This window comes from Leptinotarsa decemlineata, unplaced genomic scaffold (genome assembly GCF_025532065.1).
Source record: "Leptinotarsa decemlineata unplaced genomic scaffold, Ldec_3_MD MMD2_tig00026328_RagTag_RagTag, whole genome shotgun sequence".
NCBI classification, from domain to species: Eukaryota; Metazoa; Arthropoda; class Insecta; order Coleoptera; family Chrysomelidae; genus Leptinotarsa; species Leptinotarsa decemlineata.
In genome coordinates, this window is record NW_027412688.1 from 10765009 (window position 1) to 10792295 (window position 27287).

Consider the following 27287-nt stretch of genomic DNA (forward strand, 5'->3'; position numbering starts at 1 on the left):
ATATATATTGAAATGAGCAGTATATTTTCAACCTTAAAAAATTACAAATATCTTGGAGTATATGGAGGTTACAAAAAGAAAAATATGTCACAAACTGGAAACATTTCATCGAGAATCAGAAACACTAAAAATGTCTAAAACAATTTTTGAAAGTTTTCATTAATAAAAATAACACTAGATTATTTTTCAAGTTCGAACAGTTCAGTGTTTCATAATAACCTCTCAGGAGCTGAGACCCACAAAAATGCTCTTTTGATTTAGTCTTTGGTGGAAGAAAAACATTTACCTGGTGCAAAATATCTCTCAAAATTATTTTTTAATTTTGATTATATTTCACATAATTGTAGAAAACATTATGAGTGAAATTGATGACAACCAGACATATTATTCGATGAAGCCATAAACATGTGAAGTGTTTACATGAAAATCGTATAAATATAAGTTTATTATGGACTTTTTTCGAGTATGGGCCAGTTATTGAAAATGTTTGAAAGTGGTTGTTCCTTTTTTCTTGTCTTGTTCAAAGATAGAGATTTAAGGATAACCACTGTTCAAAACATATTTTAGACTTGAAACTGTAAGTTTTTATGCAGTTACATAATTGCTGTAAATTTATTTCTCAAAACAAAAACTTGAGTTTATTCTACAAAGAAGGTAATCTGAAGAAAACGACATAATGAAAAAGATATACGAGGGCTGTTCTAAAATTATAAATAGCAAACATACAGGAAATCCCTATACCCTTGTAGACCGTTCGTTCAGCCATTTTAATGATCAGTTACAAGTAGTACAACGCGTTTGAGGATAGATGATAATATTTTTGTGTGCCTACTAACCAGTTGTCACCAGGGTCAACAGTTCTAGCAGATTATTACACAGTTTCGACCATGATGTTGCTTCATACTGAGGAAAAAATCAAATCATACATTTCTTCACCACCGTTTCAGGAACAAAATAGGGAAGATACATCTCAATTTTTGAAATATTTCATTACATTACTATGGGATAAAGTAACAACTACTTGGAATAACAAATAAAACTAACTTCTCAATACAAAACCTGAAAATAGCGAATTTTTAGACCAGCCAAAAAACGTAACCCTGGCAGTATCTAGTGAATAAATGGATACTTCCTTTAGTTCCAATTATTCATAGAGAGGACCTGTCATCAAAACTGAAGTATCCGATGTTCCCTAGAGATTGCTTTCATTATTGTTGTTGATCAGCAGTTAGAAATTGAGGATTGATAACTTATCCTGATGAAGTCGAATATATAATTTAAAATTATGTTGGATTTTTTTGAATGTTCATATGATAACAAAGAGTGGTGCTAGTGTTTGGTAGAAGTTGGGGGGCGTCCATAAATTACGTGAGGTGTTTAAGGGGGGGAGGAGGTCGAGTCAAATCTCGGGGGTCCCCGCAATTTTTTTCTGATTGAAACAAAAAAAATTATATTATTTTGGTCCATTCAATCCAGATTGTATATGCTTAATCTTAAGCGTAATCGTAATACGATTAAGATCATTCACTAATTTGTTCGAAAGAAAATAATTTCATTCATACTTCGACGTTATACATCTACTGACTGTCAAACCACCATATTTGTTTTATACCAAAAAGCTCAATTTAATCTGAATTTACGGTACAGTGTAGCTCGTCCTTTGTTTTCGCGCCACTGTCAGCGGAACGCGCGACTCGATGAACTAGAGCGTACGAGCTCATATGGACATGTTGGTTACTATAGTCTCTCATGAGACCGCGCATGATTCTCCATGGACTGAATTAGAGTAGATATTCTTTTTTTAATCACAGTAGTTACGATTTAAGTATTCTATTGTTAAATTTTTATTACACTTATAATTAAACTCTCAGAAATATTGATTACTAGTCTTAACTAGTCATAAATAAAAGCACGAAGCAAATTTTTTTTTCTTTTTACAATAACCATCCAACGTGTTTACGTAAGAAACCCACATTTTGAAAAATCTCACGACATCTCACCAGGGGGGAGGGAGGAACAGAAAATTAAAAAAAACACCTCACGTAATTTATGGACGCCCCCTTATTAAAAATTAAAATTTGAAAATAAATTTCTAGAAACCTTTTCTTGGAAGTTTGTAGTGTCTGGGCTTATTCCTTAAGCATTAAATAATTTTTATTGCAACTCTAATGCTGACTTGGGGTGGAATATTTTGGCTTGAATAATTTGTCTAGCTTGATATGGTAATTCATGGCTCCAAGTTATTCATACTGCAGTGAATTTATCGAATGCTTTTGGTAGCGCAGCTAAACCACATCCACTATATAATCTAGATTCAGCCCCTTACCACTTCAGGCTGTTCTTTGAAAGCAAGTTTTTAGTCTGCAGTCTAGGGACATGTTTGAAAAGTGGCAGAATCAAGAGAAAACTGCATGTGGATTTAAAACACTGAATACATATTTTTTCTGTAGATCTATTGTATTACTACTTTTTAACAGCCCTCATAATAAAAAACAAAAATATTTTCAAGTACAGAAAGGTAAAGATACCTGTTTAAATATATCAGAAAATAAAATACAACTTTTCAAAAACCTGATTCATCTTTCAACTGATATTTAAAAAAAAATCCAATTTTATACAAACAAAATGATTTGATACTTATAATTTCTACCGAGGACAAACGTTAAATATACAGTACCTCAGAATTATGGAATCAAAACTGTTAGGGGTTATCCACTGCAAATATTTGAGATAAAAGTGTAATAATCTTGACAAAAAATGTATACTAAAGTTGCTTCAAACGTAAGATGCCTTGTAACATTCAAGTGCAAAAATGTATTCTATAAATTTGATTCTTTCATACATATTTATACCACCACAGTAATTGTTTCAAATATCATACAATTTTGTTTTGTATTTAAATGTGTCTTGTCTTAGGTATGTTTTGTCACTATTTGTCTTAGCTAAAAGCCTAGTGCTACAACAATTTAATCACGTAAATCCAACAGGAACATATTTGTGAACTTGTGATTTCATTTTTATTTAAAGCATTAGGGATATATGTTGCTTTTATTAATGCCTAAAAGTATAACAATTCTTCTGAAAGGCATTTAAAATGTTCATAATCAACCTAACAATATTCAAAAATTCAGCTGCTAAGTCAAACGCACAATTTTTTTCAAGAATTTAAATTTTGGGAATAAATATTTTTTTTGTCTGACAGTTGATTCGTAAATCCCAACAAGTGATCATCCATCACGTTGCCTAGGTTTAAAAGGTTCTTAATTCAAGTAGAGTTAAAACTGAAAAGTTGTGTAAAAACTGAAATCATTCTTTTACATAAATTCTGCAAATCTCTCGATTGGCTTGTTTTTTCGGCACATTTCATAAACTTTGCTGAACATTGTAACACATTTCTACTTCAAGTCTTGAATAGTTGTTCTATTCCTTACCATAACAGTAATCTTGAAGGGTAAAATTTTCATAAAATTTTTCAATAAAAAATTATATTTCTATTTGCACCAGAAAATTCAGTAATTGTTGAACAAATGATAATATTTATTAAAAAATCAAGTGAGCAATAAATGTGGATCATTTACGTATATTATGAGGAATAAATTATAGAATAAATGTTATATTAAACAAATTAAATAACCACTTCAGTCACATCACTTCACTGCCTAGCTTAAACGTCACTGCTGACCGATATTGAAATAATTGGAAGTATTGGGAAACCTCTCAGGCAAAAAGTCCTCATTATCTCTCAAACTCGCTTGCACGGTGGTTCTAAACATATTCCTATATGCAGTCTGGATTTCTAAAGATGCACCAGCTGCTTGTGAGACTGTTTCCAGTGGAGCTACTGGTGTTAATCCAGTTGCTGTGATAGCTTGTCGCATACTATCTGTAAAGGAAAAAAAATCAGAAACAGTGCCCGAAAAAAAAAAATCTAGTGATAATCTTTTTTTAGGAAAGATTTTTTTACGAAAATGAAGAATGCTAATTTTTTTCTTTTATCATGCAATACATTCATAGTAAGGTTGACAACTTGATAGGTAGAACTGGAACCTCGGGCTTAGAATTAAGCACATAAAAACATTTTTCTCACACCATAACTAAAGCACTGTCTCTTGTCGCATCAAGTAAGCATCATCAGCAGATGACTACTTAGTTACTTACTACTAAGGTAGTCTCTAATTTATATCTGGAGAAAGCATTACTTTTGGTGATGAAGGTTTTTTAAATTAGTTAATGACTAACAACTGATGGTACCTAATATTTCCCTGATTGCATAATTATTATGTAGGAGAGTAAACAATGGACTGTTTGGAATGTCACTTTCGTTGCTGGTCATAGATCTCATTCCACTTTTCGATTTCTAAACGTCAAGCCTGTTGCCTCAACAATTTCAAGTAATTCTCATTTATTCTGTGGGAGTTTTCCAAGGCATATTTGCACTATACACGACACTATACTCCCCTGGTCTATTAAACCGAATTTGAAAATCATGTTTTTTTAATTAAAGGTGGTTGACAATATTTCATGATGCATTTCATTAGTTCGGACTTCCATTGCCTGATATTATATAAAATGATTCGAAATTCCTGAAAGAATAATTAAAATCAAAATGAATAGTCGAAAATAACCATTACAATTACAATAAAATAAAATACAAGCAACAATTGAAAATTGAACAATAAAAATCAAAACATTTCAAGCCAAGTTACTTCACGTCGTTTTGATTGTTACTATCCACAATTGTCTTCGGATGATGACTGGGATTTCAAATCATTTAATATCATATTAGACAATGGAAGCCTGAACTTATTCAAAAATTTTCTTTTAAATGTTTGGTTACAGTCTACTTAATTTGACGAACATACTTTTTGTTACAATTCCCACAATTAATTTCGTAAATTCCAGACTATTTCTTTTCCGTGTTGCTTTATTTTGAGTTGAGTTGAAGCGTAGCCTGCAAACATGCAGATAAGTTGATAAGGAAAAGAAAATTTAGAGGATGCCTTCGTAAATCATAGACGAATACTCAAAATTTATAGTACTTTCATATGAGCCAAATCACACCAATGGGTTGCTCCAAATTTTCAAAAAATTCCATTTAGCATTGGCTTTCAAAACGGCTCGTTCAGTTCAACAAGTATCAGACAACCCAAAAGATAAGATGAAGATAGAAAAAAAAATCCGGCACTAAATAAGCCTGAGGATTGCAAAAAAGTATGTTGGTCAAACTAAGTGGACTCTAATAACGGATTTCAAGGAACATGTATTGTAGATTACAGGAATCAAGTGTCGCTCGACATTTCCAAGTCACATAATAAATGAGATATGCTTGAAATTGTTCAGTCCGATACATAAAAACAGGTTTTTGGGCACCTACATAAAGGTAGATGAATGAATATCCATCAAATTTTAGACATATTTCTTTGTCGAATATAATTAAAAGATTGGTAAACTTATCAATCGGTAATATTCTTAGTGGAGATCAATAACATTTTCGAAGTAAAAAAGTTATCAGCAGTGCAATATTTTCTTTAATTTATATCCATTGTTTTAAAAAGTTCTATTTTATATTATAATTTATACATATATGTAATGGAATTGGCCAATACTTGAGGAAAATCTATAATAATGTACTTATATAACACTGAAATTTTCTCACTGAACATGCTCTGGTTTTGTGAACAGTTTAGTGGAAGTTTCACAATAAACTGGTACGATATACATATATACTCTATCTCTCAAATAAAAAATTACATAGAAAGCTATACCTGTTATAACTTGCGGAAGACTACCCTGGGGTTTGGAATTATTTACAATTTTCCTTCTTTTGCTAGGCATACCGGAAAGATATGAATCACTGAAAGGCCTTTGTGAACTCTGCCTTCTTTGTTTCTGAGAATCCCTCGTGATGATTGGCACCCAATCCTGAAAATAAAAAAGATTTAAATAAATCATTTTTTATTTCAACGAGAGCTTAAAAGCAAGAGTCATCACTTTACTATGCTGTACCTCAGGTACCTGTCCATGCCAGGGTTCTGATCCCAAAACTACACTTGGTAGTGGCTCAGTATCCTCTTTTACAATTGTTTGGGATTTAAGTTCTCCACCTGCAGTTTCTTCAACAACATCAAAATCCATTGCCTGAATATACAACAATTTCAATACAATTACTCAACAAGAGAAGATAACTTACTTCATCTGCACTTCGAGGAGGGTTACAAGGTGCTGTGAGTGTACTATCGCCAACTTCATTTTGTCTATTTTCATCTGCTGAAGGCATTGCTACTTCCGATTGACGAACGATATAAGGCTGCAATATACTTTCAGGAATACTTAAATTTGCGAGTAAGTGTCGTAATTGCTCACGACTTATCCTAAGGGTCCAGTTTTGAACATCTTGCGGAATGTCGTGCATGAAGTTGTTCTGACAAAATATGAAACTCTGATCAACTAAATAGCTACATAATGAATCTACATTGTCATATTTACTCCATTAGAAAAAATATGTGAGCTATTTCATATAAGAATAAACAAATAAAATGGAAAACTGAAAAGAATGATAAAAAGGTCTCCATAAATTTTGACCTGATCATCAGAAAACATTTCACGTATAGAGAATCGAGTTGAAAGAATAATATCTTCTAATGAAAATTGAAGATACAAGGTCTGTTCAAAAAATGAGGTGAATTTTCATTTTTCCATATTTTGTTCCCTTCAAAGTAGTCCCCGTCAGATATAATACGATTGTGCCAGCGTTTTTTCCAATCCTCAAAGTAATTCTGATATGCACTTCTTGATATGTCATTGAGCTCTCTCAGGGATTCGTTTTTTATCCTCAATCGTCGCAAAACGCAGTCGTATCATGGATCTCTTCAAATGAAAAGAAAAAAGTTTGACGTTTTCTTCGTATTGATTCTCGCAAGCGGCGCATAACTCCAGGATGATACTCCTAATTGACCAAACAAAAACGTTCGAAGAGAACAGTAAGCAAAACCTTGACATTTGATTGAACGTGGCATGCTGTTTTTGGTTTCGGCTCTCCTAGGCTTTTCCACCCGTCAACAGTTATGACTCATTTTAGCAAATCCGTTGACGTCATTAACACGCTTCATACCCAAAATTTCCGAAAAAATTGCATGACATGAGCCAACCGATATGCCGACATCGTCAGCAACTTTTCTAATAGTGATTTTGCGATTCTCCATAACAATTTTCTTTACTTTCCCAACATTTTCATCGGCTGTTGATATGCTGGAGCTTCCAGGAAGAGTGTTGTCATTCACATATTCTCTACCTCTTGTGAAAAGCTTGTACCACTCGTAAAAAAAATTCTGACTCAGAGTACAATCACCGTATGCCATTGTCAACATTTCAATAGTTTTTGAGCACCTAACTACATTTTTTATATAGAATTTGATGCAAATTCTTTGATCCATTTTTGCCGATAGCATAAAATTGCCGAACATGCAAAACACACACAACTTTTATGCCCCTCTCAAACGAAGCAAACATGCAAAACAGCTGAAACTATGAACATATGTTCGAGACGAGTGTACCAACATTAGAAAAAATCGCTAATCGAATGAACAGACCTCGTATAGCATACATTGTATAACAGAGCTACTACTTTTATATCGCACAAACATTTCTTAAAGATGTCTCAATAAAAATTTACAAACATTCTTGAATGTGCCAAAGAAATATATTATAGGGAACAAGTAGATCAATGTATCAGGGAAAAATTCAAATTGACAAATTAATGTAAATCTTAATGCTCTCACTGACTTTTACTATAGTATAACTCCTAATCCAATCTCAAATTTCTAACAGAATCGATAGATTACTTAGATCAAGAGGAAAATACATTTATAGAAGAGAATTCAACTCATTAACAATTATATTGTAGAGTAAATCATGCCCGAAAGAAAATAACGCCGGCCGCCACTGGTAACCATAAACCAATGGTGACGTAGCTAAGAGCGCGCGAATGTACGATGATTCCCCGCCACTCGAGAAGCAGCGAGAATAATGCTACCGACTTTGACATAAGTTCGGCGAAATTTCTACAACATTCGATTACGATATTAAAGGCTAGCCACGAGGATATCGACACAGTCAAGTGGACGTTACAGTGCGGTAGGCGAAGTGATCCAGTGAGGTGATAGACATTCAAATAATAGTTGAAGTTTAGTTGAAGTGTTTGTTGTATTTAAAGTGAAATAAAGTTAAATGTCAACCCATGAGGAAAAACGTAACAATATATTTGACAATAAAAAAATATTTGAAAATGACCTTTCGAAATGGGTATATTATATGTAAAATCAAGTTTGAACTCACAAATTGACAATTTTGAACTATGTTTATACTAACAAATAGATTTATCCTCATTTTGATAGTTTTACATGTTGTCAAATTATTGGACTCTATTCGGAAACTCTCAACTAGACTATTTTAGATTATTTTTTAACAAAGTGACTTTTAAATGTATACGGTGAAGAATTATTTCAAATTTTGCTGAGTTTAGACCCACTTATACATGGATTTGACTACATTTTTGAAATTGTTTTCAATAGTTTCAAATTATGAATGGACTAACCCGTTACTTGATGAAAATTAATAACACTATCCATGATAATAATTAAACAATTTTAACTAACTTTTTTTTTTTATTCTAGACGCGTTTCACTAACACTTTAGCTTCATGGGTAGTGATAAATAGTACACACTGGACTACCAATTTTTATATACCGCACCTGATTGGTTAATAGTAAATGAGATAACAGGTTGAATTTGTAAAACAATTACAATTCAAATTACAATATGAATAACTGTTACAAACTAACATGCCGATCATGTCCAAAAGTTTAAGGACTTACGAGAATCTCCGAACATGAAAGAAGTTCTGAACTGAAGAAGAATTACAACTACGCATGCCACCTTTTGGAGAACAATAACGATTTCAACACTATCTACGATATACTACATATAGAACAATAAAGGATAGAAATTGGAGTCTTTGGAAATCAATTAGGGCAAACATCCAAATTCCCAATTGAATGACCAACAAGAGGTTAACCACTCATCATTGTTAAACCTTTTTTCATAATGCCAATAATTCTATTCATATTCAAAATTTTCCTGTTGTACAAGAACTCAGATTGTAATTGTTCTACAAATTCTGCCTGAATTGAGAAAACATTTTGTAAAAATTGTTACAATTATTATCATGGATAGTTCAATAGTTTCATCACTGTTTTTGTAGTAGTCCCACAAATGGACATTTCTGATTCTTCTACATTAGACAACCCCATAATTTAAAAAGAATACTAATAATTGGAAAAAATTGTTCTTGTAAGACCTGTAGGTTTATGCCACTTTGATTTTTTTTCAATATATATTGTTGAACATTTGTGATATCCTTGTGGCACACTTAGATTTTGGAAACAAAAGCAAAAATCAAGCCGTTTTTTCATTTTTTTCATTAATGATTTCTCTATATGTAATTTTTTTTATAATCACCCTCAGCACTTTCATAAAGTAATCAGGCATAATTTAGGCATAATTTGCAACCGTGAACAACTTTTGTCAATAACATATTGCTGAAGAATCTGAAATAAGGACACTTTACTCTTGAGCAATTTGTATATTTTTTGACCAACCCCGTATGCTGCTTGACTTGCCACCATTGCCAGACAAAAAATGCAAAAAATCACAGTAACTTACAAATTAAAATATTGTTATAATGAATATAGTTGCAGTTGTTGCCGAGACTTCAAGATACTATCAACTTCCTTATAGTCAATGCCTACACTACTGAAGATGTCTGCCGCAGGAACGAAACGTTTGGTACTATTAAGTTGTAGTTGTTTTCTAGTTAATATGCATATTAAAATATTTGAAATATACAAAAATAAGTGAAATGTCCCCGACTTTCAAGTATCAGGAATATAATTCCCAGCCTTTTCACAGATTTTCATTTTACCTGATTATTTCAGGTTTTCCCTGTCGCTGTTGGTTGATTCACGTAATTGTAGCCGAATTTGATTACCAGTTTATGATCTGTCACACTGACTGGCTTCACTAGTTGAAATTTCACAAGCAAAAGATCGAAATGAATAGACAAATACTTTACCATCACTTGTTCAACGGTTCTTTCTACACCTGGCTGGCCATCAGAACTTGCGAGCAAAATAAGGGCTAAAAGTTGCTTTCCTGTTGTTATACACTGTTCAAGTAGCAGCCTTACATTGTTTGGGTTAAGGTTAATTCCTACACTGATGATATTCGGCAGTCTTTGTCTGAATAACTGTTCAGCTGATCTAACCATATCAATATCACCTCGTACAGCTAAAGATCTCTAAAAAAATGGATCAATAAAAAAACAACATGATGATCATTCTTTCAACTTACAAAACTTTCCAGAAATGGTTGCATTTCTGTTATCAGTCTACCAACTCCCCTGTCAACACCTGTAGGTGTTACATCCCCATTACAGATTCTCGTTCTGAAGAAGTTTTGAATTTCGGTTACATTTCTGTTGATTGGTTCGAGATTTCCACTGTTCAAAGTGAACAAATCTCTGCAAAAATAATTTTATCGACACTCATTATGGCAATTTCATCAGAGGACTTACACAAGTGTGAAATTTCTGATAAATAGCATTATTAGGTCAGTAATAATACTTTCACCAGGCACATATTGCTCGTCTGGTTGCAAGTGCTGTAAGATCTGATCCAAAGATGGACCCTGACGAATTAGGTCTGGCATATTCTAAAGAAAAAAAATTATTAAAAAACAAAAATCACCATCCCTTTATTCAAACAAATATACTGTAAATATAAGATACTACTGGATATTCTTCAATGCCTACGTGGGTTTTTAACCTATCACATTCTAAAAAACAAAGCTAAATCAATAGAGAATTTGATGAAGGACAAACTGAAAAGTTCACTACAAAAAGTTACTGAGTACTATAATCCACTAAAGAGTGAATTAGTCTGTAACTTGTCGTATTCGTATATTTTGCATACAAATTAAACAATCAATAAGAAAATGTCTACACCTAGTTTGCTTTTTTATTTATTATTTATTGATTCTTAATTTCCAGTCAAGACCATAAAATTGTGTAGGAAGTGTCAATACAAAATACAGAATAAAAAGAAACATGGAAGACAGGCTCATACCCTATAACTAAGAATTTTTGCAAAGCATAATAACTTTTTTCAAATAAATAATTCTTTAATGATTTTTTTAAAACAGAGGCCTTTAAATGATCTGCATGGTGGTTATATATCTTTGGACTAATGTATTTCGGTCCACATAGCGTTACTTTGATTCTAGCTAAGGGCAAATGAAAATGGTTCTAGTATCATGTTGATGAACTTTTAGATTTGCTGTGAAAGTTAATTTTTTTCAACACATACATAACACAGTTCAAAAATATAAACTGATGTTAAAGTTAGAACACCATACTCCTTAAAAAGTGCCTTGCATGATTATTTGAACAATTTGCTATGAACACAGTTCAAAAATATTAACTGATGTTAAAGTTAGAACACCGTACTCCTTAAAAAGTGCCTGGCATGATTATTTGAACAATTTGCTATGCTCCTCAGCATAGCAAACCTATTTTAGAAATTGTATTGACGTGTCTAAAAACTGTGTGTTTCTTGAGACTAATGAAATTATTATTATTACAAATGGAAAAAAATTATCTTCGAGGTCATTTTTAAATTCTTCAATAGCCCCATTCGAAAAAAAAAGTGTTACTGAATGATTCTTGTTAGTGGCATTTATTGATAAAATTTGACTGTAGAGTAAGGTCAGCAGAATCAACTATAATGTTATGCAGACAACTTCCTCCATTCTTAGTTTGTCGGATAATTTCATTAATAGTCATTTTGAGATCAAACAACTCCAGTGTATCCAACAAATTTGAGTACTTTGATGACCCTAGTGCAGGGTAGGCGAACCTTTATGCATCAACGTGCCATTTTTTCTAAAGAATGTTAATAAGGTCATAGACATGCTATCAAATAATTTTGACTTTCTGATTATTTGGAAAATAATAATAATAAATACTATCAAAACTCTTAATTTACTACAAAAAAAGCACATTTTGAAATGTTTTTATTAGTCTTCTGACACTCCGTAGAGTAGGATCACTCGCGTTTGATGATCATAAAATACATATTTAACACGTTTTTTCTTAGTTCACAATGAATTTCGTGATCAGTGACGTGCCCAAAATATTGTGTCGCGTGCCATTTGTGGCACGCGTGCCATTGGTTCGCCATCCCTGTCCTAGTGTATCAATATTGAAATCACCAGCAATATACAACTTTAATTTTTTTTTTTTAAATAATGAGTAATTGTATAAACTGATTAATGAAGATATTGTGATCAATTTCAGATGGGTGGTATATACCAATTACAATGAATTAATGTCCTTGTAGAACAAAACTCCAGTAACGTTAGTTAGAAATACAAGTGGTATAAAAACATAGGAAGTTTTAATTCTCATTTTTCATGATGATCTCCTACCAGTTAGTAACAGCTACATCCATCAATTTTTTAAAAAAGAGTTATTTTTGTGGCAAAACACTCGAACACATTGAGATTGATTAGTTCATCAATTTATCCAATTTTAAAATCTTGAACTGATCCTGGCATTGCCAGTGTTCTGTTAGACAGAGTATTCGAAGACCAAGGATATTTTCTAGGAAATCAATAAGTTCACTCACACTATTATAGACGCATCAAATATTTTGATGTATTATTGTTATTCTCCTTGTTGCATGAATGTTCTCACTGGGCTGGACGCTGATCCAGAAATTTGTATTTTTCAAAACTTCTATCAAATATTCTATTAGCTGTAATATGACGATTTATTCTATATAAATATAATGAGACTTTTCCCTGAACACCAAAGCCTGTATGGAAATCATTGGAACCATAATGCTTTTTCAGTGGTCTCTCATATATGAATTTTGCAAAGCTATCATCCCTATTTTGTAACATGTTATCCTGATAAAGATTTATAATTGCTTGGCTCCAGATTTTTTAAATCGAACATACCTATTATATAATGTCCACTAGAGTTCAAATCTGGCTACTCTTGAAACAACACTTAGAGCTTTGCCTTTTGCTTGCACTTCTTTGTGGTTAAGTTTGCTACACAGAGCTCTTAGCAACGTTAAATTTTCAAATCCAACAAAGAAATTCAAGTGATACTAAAACCATTTTTGAGAGAGTCCTTATCCTCTTTTGCTATGTTTACCTAATAATATTATAACTTCAAGAGATATTAAGGAAAAATAAGGAAATTCCTAATTTGGTGCTTCAATGTATGCTTCATTCTTTGCTTTCAAGTACATACTCATCATTAATTTTAACTTTAACTTCTTGTTTAGCCTGTTATCTTTCTTTTTCTGATTGACTTGGTCATTAATTGATGAAGATCTGTAGTAATTTTACAAACTTCCCCTAACGATTTGATCTTCACTTTATTTTCAAAAATATCATGACATGTTTCGCTAACACAGTAACTTTTTTGTAGTGTAATTCGCATGTCATATTTTTGAAAATGAATTTTGTGAAGATCAAATCGGCAAGTGTAGTTTGTGAAATAACTTTATTGTATTGAAGGGGCGAACCCTTTCAAATAAGTAAATATATCAATAACAAAAAAAAAGTCTCCCTCATCAATACTCACCCCCCCTGGGTGTAAACTGGAAAATAATGAAGCAAATGCCCCTAAACCAGGGGAAATACCAGCAGTATTCGAATCATTGGAAACGTTAGAGGTTCTTTGAGCAGAATCACTGGTTGATCTGTGCCTCTCCAATATTTCATTCAATACATTGAAAGTATCCTGATTCTGTGTTGCCCTAGCTTCGTTCAGCGAACTCAAAAAATCATGTATCCCAGGCCTTTCACCACTTTCCTGTCTCGGCGCATTAGCCTGTGGTGGATTCGTAGATGTTGGTACGGCTGCCATCTGCAAATGTCGCCTGCGCCTCGAAATGTGATGCGAGTTACATGGTAAGAAGGGATCGAAACCGCCCTGCATCGCTTGTTGGGCTAAATGCACGTGAGGCCGAGGAGTGGGAAGGGTATGGGTGGCCGTCGTGGAGTAGGTTTGTGTGTTACCACGTGCCTGTGAGTTTTGACCAGAGGGCGATTGTGATCCCTGAGAAGCGCCACTTTGTTGGGTGGATTCCGTAGAAGCTATACTAATTGCGATTGGCGCAGAACCACTTGAGGGAGTGAAAGTAGTTGGAATGTTGCGACTTATTATCTGACCTGCCATTTGCATTAAAGACTGTAAGAATTCTGGGGGTGGACCATTTAGCGCTCCTCTCAGCACTGAAATTAATACATACTTGATAAATCAGCGAACTGTCGAATCATTTAAATTTCAACTTTTCATCTGATTGAATATACAGAAAATCAAGTCAATTCGACATCATTCTAAAAAAGATACAACAATATAGATTAGAAAAACGCACAATTGTACGTAAAGTGTCTTCATATATACTTTGATTCAGAAATGTTCTTCACATATTTTGGTAGGGAATTGTTTTGGTATAGAATCAATAAATTTGCCGAAAATATATTTAGTTATTTTCTGCGTTTTTGGCAAGAAACTCAATATCTGCCACTCAAGAAGTTAATGACCATATCATGGAATGCAACCAATGCAGCAGGCAGGGAAAATTTCAACACCAAATTTTCAACTTCAGTGGCCAACTTAATTAACTCAGAAGCTGCTCAAGAGTGTACACCTATGAGTACATTCATAGTACATTCCCCGAGGATATATCTCTGAAGCATGAAGCTTATATGTGATGGAATTGGCAGATACTTGATGAGTATGTGTGATTGTTGACTTGTTTATTTTGCGGTAATTCATGATCACTTAATGAATAAAAACACTTTTGTCTAATTACCACTAGTTGATTTTACTTATACGAACGGTTTCGGGTGTGACCCGTGTGAGATTTTTACTGAACAGTTTTACAAAAACGCACCACGTGTTTTGCTATACAATATGGCAAAACACATATTACGTTTTTGTTAAACTGTTTAGTGAAAATCTGTGTTTCTTCAATACATAAAACTCATATCAATGACACGTTGAACTCCGCCTCCCCAGGTACGTGTTAAAATTGGATAAATTGTAACTGGTCTCATTTCGAGGGAGATTTCAAGTACTTTTGTTTGTTTAATATGCCAAAGCGTCATAAAAGTGTTGGTGAACTTACTTTATACATTTTTGACTATTTTACTAAAAAAAATTAAGTTAGTTCTTTACTGAAGCTTTTAGAATGAGTGAATCTAGCATTAGCAATGCGAATGTAACCTGCTAAATGACCAAATCGATCTAATCTATTCGCCGGTTTTCAGATTAGCATATCCACATTATCACAGGGAAAAAATGCAGGTACTCAGTTAAGTTGAGGACCGTCTGTTATTACCTACAGTGGTGTATATATACATAAGAGTTAACGTTGTTAATTATTTCACTTTATTGTTTCAGTTTGAAAATGTCCTTAAAAGATTAAACTGCAGTGAAGTTAGTTACAAATACAAGTGGTAAGAAAACATACGAAGTTTTATCTCTCATTTTTCAACATACAATTAATTTTGTATCATTCATTGTTTCAGTTTGAAAATGTCCTTATAGGACAAAACTGCAGTAAAGTTAGTTACAAATACAAGGAATACATAGGAAGTTTCATGTCTCATTTTTCAACATACAATTAATTTTTTATCACTCACTTTCCATGGGGGATCCAAAGAAAGGAAATATGTATTTCCGCAAGTCCAGGCTGACGTTTTATGGCTCAGAGATGAATCCTCAAGAAATATACTGCACTGCAGTAGAGACCAAAACTTCCACCGTTTGATAGTTACAAAAAATCAATTACACGGGATAATTTAGTTTCCAAATGAAACTTGTATATTCGGGAGCTAGATTAGGTATCATTGAAATATCCCCCATAGTTTTAAAACAGCAATAATACTCCCGATCGGAATTCGTCCGAAAGAAATTGATATGTAACAAAAAATAACATGCAAGTGGGAGTTAACAAGACTACATGACACTTACAATTATTTGCCTGATTAGAACCAACAAGCGTAGTCTCCAAAGAATCAATTGTAATACCTTCTGGCGTAACTTCCATGAACAACTCGACGTTAGGATTGCCGAAATTAATCGCTGCTCCTTGGGCATTTGCCAAATTGCCTCCATTCGCTGAGTTCGCAGTTGCGTTGTTCGCGCCACTCGTCGGAGTAGTTCCAACAACAGGTTCAGTATTCCCACTGTTACTGTTAATATTTTGTTGTCTCGGAGTAGCTGTGGCAGATCTCATAGCACGAATCTCAACAGGGAATGACTGAACTCTCATATGCGCACCCGGCATAAATGGTAGACCTACGAAACCAGGTTGAACGGATATCATTGGAGTACCGCCCGGAGCGTTCAAATTTGGTGTTGAAGAAGCTGTTGTAGTCGTAGTTGTGGTATTTGCCTCGGTGGTTGTTGCGTTGATTGTTTGATTGGCATTTGCAGCAGGAGGACGATCGGCAGACAGGTTGATCTGAGTCTGAATGATAGTACATTATGATCTTATATAAAATGGCGATTGCAATGCTTACCTCTACTTGTACGGGAATTCCAGTTTGAACTACCGCCGAGTGTTGGATGAGAATTGGGCGACATAGGAGAGGTCGAGGCGGAGGCGTACGAACACGTATTATAATGTCGCTCAGAGAATGATAAGCGTGACCCAAATAGTGCATAACTTCTGATACACGATTCAATATGGTTTGAGTTTGTCGTTGAAGATTCTGTAAAAAAAAATCAACAACTAAAAATCAAACAAAAACCAATCAACTTATACGCATATTTTCTTGCAAACTGAAAAAAATTTTATTGCACAAGTTACAATACCCAAGTTAACACCCTATTTCAAAATCAAATAAAAATAAAAAATCAGATACTGAATTACAAATTGCAACTAAAAATAGCTTAAAAGAAGTAAATTTCAAGTTTTCAAAGGGGTTAATTTTAGAGTATGAAACGCCAAAAAAAAAATGAGCGACAATAAAACATATACTACCTTAAACTATACACTAAAACAGGGGTCTCCAAACTTTGAAGCCTTCGGGCCATAATGATTTTTTCAGTTTCCAAGGGCCAATTTCTGCCCTTAACTATATTTCTAGACCAGGATAGTCGCAAAGTGCGTGACCTAAGCAAACTTACGCTTTTTTGCATTTCAATAATTATTGTGTATTGTGACACTTAACGACATCTTGCGGCGAGTAGTGGTACTATGTACTATCTTTTTCAGCTACCCGCTAGGTGGCATTAGGCTTAATTAAATATTTGAAATTACCGCGTTGGTTCGAGAATGTTCTGGTTCTAGCTAGTGTAATCCGATCACCTCAAGATGGCAGTAATAATTGCATATAAAAAGGCTAGGGGCACAACTGCGAGTTAGTCTGCGTAGGAAAGGCAAAGGAAGCGAAACTGTCTATTGTGAAATAAAGTAACACCCGTCAATAAAAGTATTTTGATTTGACTTATTGTTTTTATGTGTGATTTGTTAGTATGGAAAAGAAGCGAAAAATCGACAGTGAATGCAGAACGTTCCAAGAAAAATGGAACTTTCAGTATTTTGTGATTGAGTCCAGTAATAAGGCGCTATGTTTAATTTGTAATGAAACCATAGCTGTTCTCAAAGACTATAACATTAAACGACACTATGAATCGAAACATCTTCAAAGTTACTCCAAGTATACAGGAAGTTTGCGGAAGGAAAAATTTTAAGCTTTGAAACGCGGACTCAAATCGCAGCAATCTTTGTTTACCAAAGCGAATACTGAAAAAGAATCTGCAACTCGCGCCAGCTTTCGTGTGGCTCTTGAAATAGGAAAACGTGGCAAACCATTCACCGATGGAGAAATGATAAAAGAATGCTTGATTGCAGTAGCCGAAGAAATATGCCCCGAAAAGGTAAATTTATTTAAAAGTGTCAGTTTGTCAGCAAACACCGTGGCTCGGAGGGTGCAAGACATAGCAGAAAATATATCATCCCAACTGTCTGACAAAAATGGACATCATGAGTGGTTTTCTCTAGCATTGGATGAGTCAACGGATGTGTCAGATACTGCTCAGGTGTTGATTTTTATTCGCGGAGTAGATAAAAGCTATGAAGTGTATGAAGAACTTCTTGATATTGATAGTATTCAGGGCACGACAACTGGTGCAGATATTTTCAAAAGAGTTGAAAATGCCATTAATAAAAAGAACCTTCGATGGAGAAATTTGAAATCTATAACAACTGATGAAGGCAAAAATATGTATGGTAAAAATAAAGGAGTGGTTGCACTTGTGTCAAAGGCTGTAGAAAATGATGGTGGTTCAAAACCATTAGTCTTACATTGTATCATTCATCAACAGTCCTTGTGCGGAAAATGTTTGGATATGTTTGAAGTTCTAAAACCAGTCATATCAGTTGTTAACTTCATCAGATCCACTGGGCTGAATCACCGACAATTCCGCGAGTTTATTCAACAGATTGGAGAAAATGATTTACCATATCATACTGTCGTACGCTGGCTTAGTTGCGGAAAAGTCCTTAAGCGCTTTTTTGAACTTCGAGCAGAGATCGAAATTTTTTAAATGAGAAGCAGCGCCCTTTTGCCGATTTAGAAAATAGTGAATGGATGTGGAAGTTAGCCTTCTATGTCGATTTGACAAATCATATGAACGAACTGAATTTGAGATTGCAAGGAGAAAATCAGCTTCTCACTGATTTATACACCAATATCAAATCCTTCAGGCAGAAAATAATACTATTTCAATCGCAATTACGTAAAAAATGTTTCACACATTTTGAAACATGTGAAATATTCAGCCACACTATAGTCAATTTTGCAATCAAAACTTTGAGTGCTTTGAAGATAAATTTTGATAATCGTTTTTCAGATTTTGATGTCATTGCGAATGAAATTAAGCTTTTTCAAAATTCTTTTGATTCTGACATTGAAACCCTGGCTCCGGAAGTCCAAATGGAAATTATTGATTACGGTGCAGTGATATGCATAAGAACAAATATCAAAATTCATCTTTGTTGGAATTTTATAAGTCTTCCACTGGACTAATTTGATAATTTGCATAAATTTGCTTGTGTTTTGTTTTTGGTACTACTTACTTGTGTTAGAAAACGTTTTCCAAGATGAAGTACACAAAGAATGTTTACAGATCTAAATTAACCGATGAGCATCTTAAATCTCTTTTGGTACAAGTAAAATGGATCCACAACTACAAAGGATCGTCGGTGGAAAATCACAATTACATAAATCTCATTAGTGTTTTTGTTTTACTGTGATTCATTTCAATTATTCGTTAGTTATTAATATGCTTAAACTTAGATACTAAGTTTTCTTTGTCATCATTTCTGTCGTTAAGTTGTACCTTGCAAGTTAATAAAACCGAGTACTTATCATTCTGTGTTTTCTTCTTCAACTTATCACAGCAATAGTAACAACAATTAGGTAATCATTGGCTGTCGCGGGCCAGATTGATGACAGTAAATCATTGGCTGTCGCGGGCCGGATTGATGACACTGGCGGGCCGGATTTGGCCCGCGGGCCGTAGTTTGGAGACACCTGCACCAAAACATTGAAGCACAGTATTCCGTAATTGAGTTTGAAAATGATGAGAGGAGATGTTAAACATATCAAGATCAACGTTACTATTGGCTAATCGTAAGATTCTTGGATTGCAGCTATTGAGAATGTGTGGTTCAAATGATAAAATGGTACATAAAATGTTTGTTGCTGTCGAGTTGAGCGGTTTTGAAAATGTAGACAGTTTTTTTTTGTAGGAGTTCATCACAACTGAATATGGCTAATTCAGTTGTGTGAGATTTTCTTGTCCAAAATAAGTGTTTCAAGTTGTAGTAGTTGTAAAGAAAAAAATTATGAATATGGGTTCCCCGTGACTTTTTTCTAATCTCGAACACCAAACCGTTATTTTGACACCTCGACACGTGTTTCGATCACCAAGTGACCATCTTCAAGAGGAAAATCAAAACTTCCCTTCGAAGATAATCACTTGATGATCGAAACACATGTAGAGGTGTTAAAATAACTGTTTGGTGTTGGAAAAAAAAACTCCAGTAATATTCATTACTACATCAAAGATTCCAAACAGTGCATCACAAATCTATTATAATCCTTAACAAAAACTCTTCATAATAAACTCACTTCATTCGACATTTCAGGATCCTCTACCATGAAATTTTGGTACTGTTGCAGAAAAGGAGCAAATCTAGTTTGCAATTGTCCCAGCATAGTCAACAATGATGCCATTTCAGATGTTCTAGATGCATTTCTGAAATTGGGCAACAAAATATTTTTAATATTAGGTGAACATAACAAACATAATCAGATTCTTCATTCTAAATAATAAAATAGCGTCAAAGAAGTATGGATAGATAATTCATTAGTTTGATTCAATGAATGCACACAATGCCTGTTGAACGTGTCATAAAGAATAAATGTATTATAGGAAAGTTCATCATCCAGTTATGAACAAAGTCAGATGGTCAAACAGAATCAAAGTCCAGTGTGCAATTTCCACAAATCATTGTGGTTTCCTTTGCTTCTCATTAGAAAAAGTAGCTTATTTTACTAATTTCTCATATTTATCATAATCCCATCAAAAAACATTACTCTCACAAATTCACAACCGAAAATTCAAAACACAGCAAATCTAAGAACAATAAACATAACTCATTTCGAATGAAGTTATTTCAATCAGCTGTTTGAGTAACACCATCATCAGTAAAAATTCTTCCTTTCAACTACGAATACCATAAAAAAAAAACAAATTACTATCAGCATGCAGATATTGTTATTTCAGATCAAAATATGAACATCACTTCTGTAATCACACGAAGATCATACTAAAAACGAAACGTCTTCAAGTAGTTTGGTTCATTATATTTCTTTGCATATAATTGACATTTCACTTATTGTTTAACCCGTTTAATAATTCATTCTCATTTCTGGTCAAAATCATGTATTTTTGTTACAAATTACAGTACTTATATTTTATTTCATCCGCATTTTTTTCAGTATTTTTTCAGTTTCGTTCGAAGTAAATGATCCGAATATTTCGGTTCTAATTATTTTTAGTATTTCTAATACTTTAATTTTCAATTAAAGTTCTTTGGTAAATATAGAAAATGAAGAGTAAAGACCCCAGAAAATATCCCTGTGGCACCCCTCAAAGAATCGTTAGTTCGTCAGATCTTCAAAGCGACTGCTTTTCCATTAGCAATTTCAAGAGAATTCCTTTTTTCATCATCATATTTATATTCAGTGTTAGGGTTTTTGATAGTTCATGTTCAACGTATTTCAATACTGTTATTGGGATTTTATCATTACCAACTGATATTGGTATAACTAGTAAGAAACTATTCTTATATCCAAATCAATCGTAGAAAAATAAAAACAACCTACTCTGGTAAACCACTGTCTGGTCTGGGTTCTGCATTGAGATTTTCAGTCGATGAAGATCTTGGTGTCACACCGCCAGGAGTAGAAGTTTCCGACTGATTTGGAGATCTCTGAGCACTTTCGGTGATGCTGGGAGGTGCACTGCTACCACCATCCGTATTGGCTGTATTGGGAGGTCTGAAAGATATGAACACTTATAAGTAATTCAAAACGAGATAATATATTTTTTCCACATACACAGTATTAGTTGCAGCAGTTATAACGCTATTCTGAACAACGCTGAGAACTTCATCAATTGGATCAGTGTTGTTAGGAATAATCACTCTCGCTTCAATTACTGGCGTTACCTCTTCTTCTTCTTGATTTTCTTCAGCAGTAGATGGTTCCAGAGATCTGGCAGAGGGATTTTCTAATAGTTGTAAAACTGCCTCTGCTCTCCTCAACATTCTGTAAACCATGTATTGAAAAAATCAAATCCGATGAGAAATTGTAACCAATTCATGTGAATCATTTTGAAGATTATGGGTTTAAATTTATTTTTAACTAGCCTTTACTCGCGGCTTCGCTCGCATTTATGTCGTTAAATAAGTGTCAGTACAATAGAAATGAATCAATATGAGAACTATATTTTAATGCTTGGCTGGGATTATCAATTTTTTTAAATCATTACATAAGATGAAGTTTCAAAAATTTAAAATATGCTTTATTGAATTGCAACAACAAATGTTGAAATATATTTCACTGTAACAATAATAAATAATTTTCAATTTTTTTATCTTAAATAAAAAATTTGTTTTTTTTTGAAAAAGTATCCTCTAATACCTCCAAGAACATATGTACAAAATTTCATAATGATCGGTTGAGTAGTTTTCACGTGAAACCATAACAAACAAACTTACATTCGCATTTATAATATTAGTAGGGAATCAACAGAATATTATAAAAATGATAAGTCATATCGCCTGTTAAAAATAACATTTGAAAAAAAGTTTTATACCTTCTAGCAACGTTTAAACGGCTTCCTGATAGACTGTGTGTAGGAGGTGGAGGAACTATTCCTTGAGACTCCATCAAATTTCCAGGAAATGCCACAGAACCAAGATACATTGCATTGCCTTGTTCCATCGTCCTGAAACCTCTGAAACCCCTTCTCTGCGGTTGCGGCGAAGAAGATCTACTACTTTGTCTTGGATTCATACCTGGCGGTGGTCTATGAACCAGATGTACAACTTTTCCATTGACATCTGCAGTGATAAATGGAATACATACTTTTAAGTGAACGAAAATAACAAGATACCCCCCCAAAAAAATTGATATAGAGGATAAAGTACTGTGGCACTTCAACAATATTGTTGAGCATATTTGCGAAAAAACTTGTCAGTAAGTAATGTGCAATAAGGTAGTCTCACCTGAACAAAGTAGTTCTGAGACAGCATATCACTGAACTGTATTCTTTTATTCAAATATGAAATTATGATTTGGAAAATCACTTGGAACACATTTTTATTACAGTATAATAAAGACATGTTTTTTGCTGCCATAATCTGATCTGTTAAAATCAATCATCGGCAATCATTGGCAATAAAAGACATACTTTCAATTTTCTTATCTCACAAAAGCAACAATGCTGGCGAGATATAAGGTGTGATACTCATGTAAAGTTTTGTTACTAATAGGTTTCATCCTCAATTGTGCAAAGTTTCTCAGATATACAGAGAGAAAACTTCATAAAATGCAGAATGAAGTTTGTCACAGAAGTTTTCAAATTATAACAACTGAGATATATGAAGTTCTCTAATCTATAGCCTTTCATATTTAAAATGTTTTACTAAAACAAGACATTGTACAATACTGAAACAAGACACAGTACAATCTTTTGTGGAACTTCTGTAAAGGCAAAACTCTTTCCACTCATTGAATACATATAATAATATAAATAAAATATAACTATTTTGTGAAGCATTTTTAAAATCCAAACATATACCTTCTGTAAGATTATCAATTATCTCTATTTGCTCAAGGCAGTTCTGCATAAACATATTCAAGTAGTGTATTACATGCTTTCGAAGTAATTCATAAACAGATGTTCAGCCGAGATAAAAAACAACTTGTGCTTTACCTCATCAAAATCAGCCTAAACCTAGTGTTGATAAAATAAAATATTCGAATACTAATATACTGTCACTCTTCAATAACAAATCTACGTACATTCGATATTTTTATTTTTTCATATTGGTACACTCATCTCGAATGTTAGCATATCGGTTGGCTTTCGTAAATTTTGGACAAGAAGCATGTGACAGTGAAGCTCATTCCAAAATTGCTGAATTTTTATTTAAAAAAAATCGTCGCATGAGCATCGCTGAGGAATTGTTGAATGACGTCAACGGCGATCCAGATTTGCTCACTAGAGTCATAACTGGTGATGAATCATGGATATATGGTTATGACATTGAAACAGAAATGGAAGACCCCAGGAGAGCCAAGACAAAAACAGCACACCAAGTTCGAACAACTCTCTGTTTTATTCTCCGTGGCATAGTGCATCAGAAGTTCTTGCCACATGGTTGTACTGTCAATAAGGAATATTATCGTGAAGTTATGCTCCGCTTGCGAGAAGCAATACGAAGAAAACGTCCGGTATTGTGGAAAAACAATTCATGGTTATTGCATCGCGATAATGCACTTGCCCACTAGTCATTGCTTGTTCATAATTTGGCAAAAACAACACTGTAATCATTCATCAGCCAGCGTATTCACCAAATTTGGCCCTCTGCAACTTTTTCCTGTTCCCAAGATTGAAGAGACTCACGATTTAGGAGATAAAAACCGAATATCTGAGAGAGCTTGAGGACATACCAAAAAGTGCATATCAGAACTGTTTTGAGGATTGAAACGCCGGCACAAGTGTAATATATCTGAGGTGGATTACTTTGAAGGTGACAAAATAGAAATTGATAAATAAATATTTTTTGAGAAAAATTAAAATTCACTTTACTTTTTGAACAGACCTTGTATATTCTTTCACGCCATTTGATGGTATAGATATTTTATGCCAATGACCAATTTGTACTCCATTTAGAGTGAAACTGTATTGTGTTTGCTTCTCTTTTCAAGTATTTGTGAAAATTATATCACTTGAAGGTCACTAATAGCTCTTATATTTGCAAGGTATGCTCTCTCATGAATCACTATCGAACTTATCTGCCTAATATGACTCAACAATGTTCAATAAATCATTCCATTGTTTCCATTTTCGAATGCAATTTCATACAAAAACGATTGAGAGAGTGTTTGACCACTGTTATTTATCAATGACCATTATCATTTATTTCTCAAAAACAAGAATGTAATTTCCCATACAATGTTTATACTGGGGAAACAAATATTCAGTAACATAGTAAAATTATATGAAAAAAAAAATCGCTTTTTTACAATATTTGATCTAATATTTGAAACCCTTAAATTTTTTGAATATATCTATGAATTGTTGATCACTGTTTATTCAAAAAATCAAATTTGACTATTTCAATTTGTTTTTCAAGGGGCAAAGTTTGAGTTTGTACAACATCAATACATTTAATATGGTTTTTTGCTAGTTGGTTCCTTATAATCTTATCTGATAAGAAAATATATTCCATAATTTTATTCTACAGTATTTCCAATGTAAAACAAGCACTGATCCCAATCATCAGAAGTGAAATACTCTTCTCGACGCGCGTTTCACCAACCACAACCAACCAAAACTGGCGCAAAGTTGACAACTAAGTACTTTTTACAAGTTAACGAATTAGAAAAATTTAAATAAACTGATGTTCTTTTGGTATTCTACGGCAAAGTTGAGTAAATTTTTTGAAATTTGGCAATATTATTTTCATTTCTTGACCCCGACTTTCAATGATAATGCCAACAAATAATGACCAGTGAAGCGACTAAAAATATGAATCCAAAAATGGGTAATTTTTCTGAAATAAGTTTTTTATTGTGTGAAAATATTTGAAATAGGTGCATAAAGAATGTGACACTTCACAAGTTTTTATACCATAAGTGAATTTTTGAAATAGAAAAAGGCCATTTTTAAGGAGATTTGACTTTTGAGAGGCTTCATCTCCGAAAGTAGGCGGAAATGTCAAATTTTGACTTCAGATTCGAGATCAGCAGATAAAAATATGTAAATGGCATAAACTTTTTCTTAAAGTGTAGAGTTCGTTCTCAGAAATTAAATTAAATTCATATAAGAAAGGATATTAGTTAAGAACCAATGACACAAAAATCAATCTAATAAATGACAACTCTCAGATTTTTTTAAATGGACACTCAATAGATTCATACCATAATCTGAGAGTTTCGAACTATCTTGAAGAACCCTTCCACAGTAAATAATACGCTGTGTTTCTGCAGGAATATTGACTGTTTCTGCTATTCTAGCCTTGAACTGTTCCACAGTAATCTAAAAATGAAAAAATTGTAAATCCATTATTTCTAAATTCAAAATGTTTACTTACATCATCTTCAACACTAAATTGGTGATTTTGAGAATCCATCGTTTTTACAGTGAGTTCAATCATTTTGTTTGAATAAAAGCAAGAGTTGGAATATCTTCAGAAAAAAATTGATTCTAATTCAATAACACATGAGCTTTTAACAGTGAACGTTACCAGAGTAATTTTCCCTAAAATATTTGATTGGATTGACAACCTATCAACTCTAACAATTTCCTAGAAGAGATATGATTCAAATTTCAACTTTTAACCAGAATATTCTTATTGATTACTTTACAACCCAATTACAAGTTTTATGGCGTAGATTCGTAGAAGATCGCCAAAGATCAAAATGGCCACTATAATTACTTGTGTCTCGTTTATGTGTGCCGTGACTGTAATCCTGTCACAGGTCATGTAGTGTAAAACCGCAAGACGTGTAATAACTGTACGCCTTTATTGTATTTCACCACATTTATGATGAAAAAAGGAAGGTAACTTTTTTCAGATCTCTATTACATTCACCCTTCTTTGAAACTCTGCTTTACTTTGCCAAGCTTTCGCTTCTAATGGGAAACTTCTTCAGGGCAGTAAAAATGAGTGAAAAACAATAAATTGAAGATATAAATTGAGGTAAAAGTTAACATGTATACGATTTTTTTTGTGTTTTTTTTTTATTTATATTAGAAGCGAAAGCTTGGCAAAGTAAAGCAGAGTTTGATTTTTGATTTTTTGACTGAGAGACCCTGTTAATCCATTTTACCATACATTTCTCCAGTCGCTAACATTATCCAATTTATATATATATATATATATATATATATATATATATATATATATATATATATATATATATATATATATATATATATATATATATGTATATATATATATATATATATATATATATATATATATATATATATATATATATATATATATATATATATATATATATATATATATATATATATATATCGGTTAAATTCGTGAGGTTGCAGTCAATAGCTGGGCTGTTACAAAGAAAACTCTTTGTTATATGTTATATAGTTATATATATGTTATATGTTTAGATATGTTATATCTAAATTATACAGTAAACTAAAAGCTCCAATTTCAAATAAACAAAAATCCAATTTAGTATACAAAATTTCTTGTATGGATTGTTCTAAAACATATATAGGACAAACATCTAGACCTCTAAGTAGTCGCATCACTTCCCATAAGAGCGACTGTGGACGAAATGTTAATTCTTGTGCATTAACA

General features: G+C 33.1%; 1 protein-coding gene and 1 long non-coding RNA gene across 8 annotated transcripts in view; one reads left to right on the plus strand and one right to left on the minus strand.

Moving 5' to 3' along the window:
- LOC141485436 (uncharacterized) overlaps window positions 1–10253 on the plus strand; it is a 36216-nt gene extending 25963 nt beyond the window's left edge. The window contains exon 2 of the long non-coding RNA XR_012467207.1: window positions 9750–10253. This is a non-coding gene — a long non-coding RNA (uncharacterized lncRNA). The remainder of the gene's footprint in view (window positions 1–9749) is intronic.
- On the minus strand, window positions 8–26465 carry LOC111512385 (large proline-rich protein bag6-A). Of its 7 annotated transcripts, XM_074182155.1 has the most exons (17): window positions 26315–26465; window positions 26046–26258; window positions 25873–25990; window positions 22538–22784; window positions 21778–21987; window positions 21544–21717; window positions 20284–20410; window positions 16663–16854; window positions 16112–16610; window positions 13712–14364; window positions 10631–10767; window positions 10408–10576; window positions 10130–10354; window positions 6191–6421; window positions 5992–6138; window positions 5766–5922; window positions 8–3883 (listed from the first exon to the last, which is right to left on the minus strand). In XM_074182155.1, exons 2-17 carry the CDS (start codon window positions 26106–26108, stop codon window positions 3672–3674), a joined length of 3561 nt encoding a protein of 1186 aa, XP_074038256.1. In that variant the 5' UTR covers window positions 26109–26258; window positions 26315–26465; the 3' UTR covers window positions 8–3671. The 7 variants fall into 7 exon arrangements, with proteins under 7 accessions (XP_074038256.1, XP_074038257.1, XP_074038259.1 ...); XM_074182156.1 differs by having other exon boundaries at window positions 16112–16604; window positions 26046–26382; XM_074182158.1 differs by having other exon boundaries at window positions 16169–16610; window positions 26046–26382.
- Between the last annotated feature and the right edge of the window lie 822 nt (window positions 26466–27287).